Source organism: Lolium rigidum, chromosome 3 (genome assembly GCF_022539505.1).
Source record: "Lolium rigidum isolate FL_2022 chromosome 3, APGP_CSIRO_Lrig_0.1, whole genome shotgun sequence".
Classification (NCBI taxonomy): domain Eukaryota; kingdom Viridiplantae; phylum Streptophyta; class Magnoliopsida; order Poales; family Poaceae; genus Lolium; species Lolium rigidum.
Window position 1 is genome coordinate 348,181,796 of NC_061510.1, and position 5,573 is coordinate 348,187,368.

The following is a 5,573-nucleotide window of genomic DNA, read 5'->3' on the forward strand; positions in this document are numbered from 1 at the left end:
TCAGTCCAATTCATGGGAGTTGCGTGTTGCATTCCATGCCTGAGTGTGGCGTTCTTTTGTGAAAAGTAGTCTATATACTGATATCTTGTAAGCTGGTAGCACGATAAAGCTTTTGATCGAAATAAACCACACGTCCAAAGATAGAGCTCCATTGCTTCGACGCTGCAATGTTAGGACGCGCGCCGCCCACAAATATATACTGTACTTGAAGAGATCGAGTGCAGTAGGAGTAGCTGCTCTTTTGCTGCTTGCCGTTTTTGTAAGAAGAAATCTTTCTTGTAAGCTCTTTTAGCGCCAGGCCGCCAGCACAACGCCTCCGTGCTTTATACGATACGTCGCTGATCGGAAGAAAACCCCATGTCCGCTGTACCGCGCCGCCGGCAATTATTGCGACGCCGCAAGGTTAGGACGCGCGCCGCCCACATATATATACTTGAGGAGAGACTGCAGTAGCTTGCACTACGCCACTACCACTTGCCCGTTGGTAGATCGGTGTGAGCTCAGGCTGCCACTGCCCGCTGCAAGATGACCGCGAGGTCGGCTCTGCTACTGCTTGCCCTGGTGGCCGCGTACCATGGCGGAGAAGCATGCGCCAGCGCCGCGGGGGCGGGGACGCCGCTCTGTCTGAGCCGGGCGTCGTTCCCCAAGGGCTTCGTGTTCGGGACGGCGACGTCGGCGTACCAGGTGGAAGGCATGGCGGCCGGAGGCGGCCGCGGGCCATCCGTATGGGACGAACTTACCCACATCCCAGGTAATCCTCCACATGTAGTATTATCGGCCGCTGAACAATCGGCTAGGACTTTGTACAGTCTGAGGAATGGAATTCTTCCACAGCTAACACTTTCTTATACTTTGGTGCAATGAGCAGGGATGATCCCGGGAAACCAAAATGCAGACGTTACCACAGATCAGTATCATCGCTACAAGGTAATTGTTTTTGAAGGTACTATAGTATGTATCTGGATTCTGGAGTAAAACAGAGATGGTTAAGCCACGGGATGACTTTTTAACGTTTATATGAGTAACCATATTAACTTGTCTTAGTAGTAGTAGTCATAGCAACCTCCTCAGAGTAACACTGAAACTCACAATTCACGAAGTTGACACCGCCCCGTGCGTTACTGACTCGAAAAAATACGTATTCGTACATTTAAAAAATGTTGGGAATGAATTCTAGGGCCTCAAGTTCAATCTCTTTATGCTGGAACAGGAGGATGTCGATCTCATGAAAGGACTGAATTTCGATGCCTACCGCTTTTCCATATCCTGGTCTAGAATCTTCCCAGGTACACACAATTTCAGTGGAGTGGTAGCATGCTCTTACATGACTTAGTTATGTTTCATCGTTGCGATATGTATTCCGCCTAGTTTTTTCGTTTGACATTGTTTGGAATTAAGACTCGTAAATGGCTGTGTGCATCCTGGTTATGCAGAGGCTAGATGTAATTGCTTCCCAAAAGTAATAAAGCATCCTTTATCAAAAAAAAGTTATGATAACTGCAATATTTGTCTGACTTGCACGTCTTCAATTTCTGCAGATGGTGAAGGAAAAGTCAACCAAGAGGGTGTAGCATACTACAACAGTCTGATAGACTACCTGCTTCACAAAGGTACAGCATAGCAAAAGCATATGTTTTTGCTTTTTGTGGACTTTTGTTAACTTATAAAATAAATAAAAAATCACAGTGGGGAAACCCACTGTTCAGCCTAAAAAAAAATCTGCGAAACTTCCATGAGAACCTGAATGCATTAGTATCTGAATGTTTTCCATGAAAACCGAGCAGGCATCACTCCTTATGTCAATCTTCACCACTATGATCTCCCTCTTGCACTTGAGAAGAAGTATCAAGGCTGGTTAAATGCAAAAACAGGGTAAGTCAAACTAGTATTCGATCTCCCTTTATCAACTATAATGTGTTAGATTTACATCCTCATTCAGAGTTAGTCTAGACTTATTGTTTTGGAATTAGAAGCATACAAGATAAGTCGTCTAGATAATATAGTAGTTGCTCTTTTTACACTTTATAATTCTCTATCATATTACATATTGAAAGAATGTGGAAGTTTGTGTATGTTTACCTGAACGTACAAACGAACTCTGGTGCGAAAGGCTTACGATATGAGAATGCGTGATTATCTTCATGATATTCGTTTTTCAGGGAACTATTTGCAGATTACGCTGACTTCTGTTTCAAGACCTTCGGCGACCGTGTAAAGAACTGGTTTACATTCAATGAACCAAGCCGAGTTGCGCTTACTGGTTATGATACCGGGCATCAACCTCCTCAAAGGTGCTCCGAATGCGCTGCTGGTGGGAACTCAGCAACAGAACCTTACATTGTTTCTCACAACCTTCTCTTAGCACATGGTTATGCAGTTGCAAGATACCGGAATAAGTATCAGGTATTTTTTTTTCTGCTTGAGCTATATTATTAAACTGTGCTAACTTGATCGGCCTACTAGAGATAACAGATATGCATGATTTGCCATGAACGTCATTCTGTCTAGATTGCTGATCGTATAGTAATAAGTACAAATTGTAGGCAGTTCAGCAAGGGAAGATTGGAATAGTTCTGGACTTCAGTTGGTACGAGGCGCTTACAAACTCAACTGAAGATCAAGCAGCAGCTCAAAGAGCCAGGGACTTCCAAGTTGGTTGGTAAGGCCATCCATACTAGTTTCCTTTTTTATATTAAAAAATCTCAATTGTTTTCATTAAATATTTCCCTTTAGTTCAAAAAAATATATCAACGGTTGCTTGGATGCAGGTATATGGATCCACTAATTAATGGACAGTACCCACAGACAATGCAAGATATTGTGAAAGAGAGGTTGCCCAGGTTCACTCCTGATCAAGTTAAATTGGTCAAGGGCTCATCAGACTATATTGGGATCAATCACTACACAGCTATCTACATGACGGAGAAGAAATTGCTGAACCAGACGCCAATTAGCTACTCAGAAGATTGGCATGTTTACTACAAATGTGAGCTATTCTTGTCTTAAACTGCAGGTTTCACATCAATAAATATATCTAGAAAAATATTGTCAGTTGATCCTTTCTTGCTGAAATTCACAGATGAGCGAAATGGCAAACCGATTGGAAAAAGGGTATATTTGCACCACTGCATATTTATTTTCAGTCCATCCTTTGTCATTCATCTTAGCTGCAACGATTTTTCAGCTCAATTTATTTTCTTCGACAATTGCATGATTGCACTGTTGACTTCGAAATTAATATGATGAATCCTTGTCAACGCGTGAATCATTACAGGCGAACTCTGACTGGCTCTACATCACCCCGTTTGGGATGTACGGATCTATGAACTACATCAGGCAGAAGTATGGAAATCCCGCAGTGCTCATAATGGAAAACGGTACTGAATACAGCTCCTTGTATCTCTTCCTTTTGGTTTTATGATCCAGTTTTCGACTTCATAACTCTCAATCATCTTATTATGCATGTACATCACTAATCTTATCATCATGTTGGCAGGAATGGATCAACCTGGGAACCTTACCCGCGATGAGTATGTGCAAGATGACACAAGGGTTGGGTACTACCAGAGCTACCTCAGCGAGCTGAAGAGAGCCATCGACGGCGGCGCCAATGTGCATGGCTTCTTTGCGTGGGCTCTCCTCGACAACTTTGAGTGGCTCTTGGGTTACACGTCCAAGTTCGGCATCGTCTACGTCGACTTCAACACTCTCGAGCGCTACCCGAAGAAGTCGGCCTATTGGTTCAAATGCCTGCTGAAACACTGATGAAGTGCCTCCGACTTAGCCAACCTGTTGTTGGAAGTACAATCAAGCTTTAAAATAGAGAGATATTTCATTTAGTGGGCCCCTTCTCGAGGCGCTGTATAAGTTATAGCATGCTATATTTAAAATAGCGTCTTACAAAAAGAAGACAGATATTAAGGAGCTAAAATTTTGTCCTGGAGAATACATGCTCAACCACATTATTTAAAGTAGTTCTCTAATTGTGTACAAGAGCCAAATCCATGGCATAAACACATGTGAGGCATAAATTCGTAACCATAGTCAAGAACAAAAGACATCATTTTTAAGACAGTGTAGCATAACATCAAGAGCTAACGGGGCAACAACATCCACCACAACACAAATAGCATGTAAATACATTATTTTGGTCGCATTTGTTATGTGTCACATAAGTGTCACTGTAGGCAGTGTGTGTCAACACCCGGATTTTTAAGTCCAGATGCCTATTATGCCATTCATCGCAATCCCAGGAATATTGTTTTTGCGAGACATAATAGATTGATATCACAACACATCATTCATTACAACACATAATCGTCTTACAACAAAGGATCACATGATCCAGTCTTAATACAACATAGTGGATCTAGAGATCCTATTACAAAACACATAGCGGAAGCGAAGTAGTAGCGGTCGTGGTCCATCTATTCCACAGGCAACTGTTGACGTCAGGAGTGGTCCTAGTTGTCGTAGACGTCCTGCTGTCCATCTTCCTCGTACTGCGGTTCTCCTTCATAGTCTGGCCATTTGAATAGCCAGGGACAAAGCCATGAGTACTTTAAAGTACTCGCAAACTAATACTAATGTAAGTACGAACATTTCTGGTAAGGGGGTGCTAAGCTCTAGTTTCTTTTGCATAAAGCCAATTTTTGTTCACAAGTATTTGAAATCAAGACCTTTCATGTGCTAACTAACTCAAGTGGGAACATTAGTGTCATTCCCACAACCTTTGTTGTAATTCAAGTCAAACTCAACATTCACCTTTCAAAAGCAAAAATCACAAGTCATATGTCACATTTTTGAAAATGGTCTGATGACGGAACAGTATGGCCTTTCCAACCGTCCTTAACCGTGGACGCGGCTATTCGAATAGGTTTACACTCTGCAGAGGTTGTACGCTTGTGCCACAACTTTTGATTACATCCGTCAGGAATAACCCTGAATAATCGTAACTCAGTACGCGGATCATCAACCATAACCTTTTACTTACATATCCTAGTATAGGTACCTCTCCCCATGAGCTTGGCCTCCCAGTGAAGACCGACTGTCAACCTGGGAACCGCACGAGGCTTGGGCCGGACATTCACCTCATCTTTAACGTCGTTTCTTTTGTGGTGGAGGCAGCTTTCGGCATAACCCCAATGACGCTTGTTTAGAGGGAACCCATACTAAGACACATAAACTTCCAGTTAAGCCCTACCCATAATCAGGTATTGTGGGGGTACTTGTAAATTGGAATGGTATCGCATCCGAACCCAACCATCGAGTTTTCGTAAAATTCACCAAGTCCTTCTCAAGTCATATTCACCTTCAAAATCTTTCAATAGAATGAATCATCATTCCAAGGTTTTCAAAGTCCTTTCATTGCACATATTCCCATCTAGAGTAGTCATTTTCAATTTAGCACTAGCATCTAAGTATGAGGGGTGCTAAGTAATTTGCTTTGCTTCTAGGCTAACTTTGATACTCTTGTACTAATCCAATACTAACCAAGTGAATCATAAATCAAAAAGTACTTTAAAAAAAACAAAAGTAGATAAAGCTTGTAGAGTAAAACTGGGAAATAGGAT

General features: G+C 42.2%; 1 protein-coding gene across 1 annotated transcript; it reads left to right on the forward strand.

Annotated features, from left to right (window-relative positions):
* Positions 1 to 525: 525 nt before the first annotated feature.
* Positions 526 to 3,837, forward strand: LOC124704020 (beta-glucosidase 7-like). The gene is made up of 11 exons (XM_047236251.1): positions 526 to 751; positions 869 to 927; positions 1,211 to 1,286; positions 1,539 to 1,610; positions 1,785 to 1,872; positions 2,160 to 2,403; positions 2,544 to 2,659; positions 2,769 to 2,986; positions 3,080 to 3,111; positions 3,275 to 3,377; positions 3,497 to 3,837. Exons 1-11 carry the CDS (start codon positions 526 to 528, stop codon positions 3,763 to 3,765), a joined length of 1,503 nt encoding a protein of 500 aa, XP_047092207.1. The 3' UTR covers positions 3,766 to 3,837.
* Positions 3,838 to 5,573: the final 1,736 nt, after the last annotated feature.

Excerpts from the sequence above, each read along its gene's own strand:
- LOC124704020 (XM_047236251.1), top strand. The coding sequence starts at position 526 with ATGACCGCGAGGTCGGCTCTGCTACTGCTTGCCCTGGTGGCCGCGTAC. Across the intron at positions 752-868 it reads CGAACTTACCCACATCCCAG|GGATGATCCCGGGAAACCAA; the intron begins GTAATCCTCCAC and ends TGCAATGAGCAG. Across the intron at positions 2,404-2,543 it reads GATACCGGAATAAGTATCAG|GCAGTTCAGCAAGGGAAGAT; the intron begins GTATTTTTTTTT and ends TACAAATTGTAG.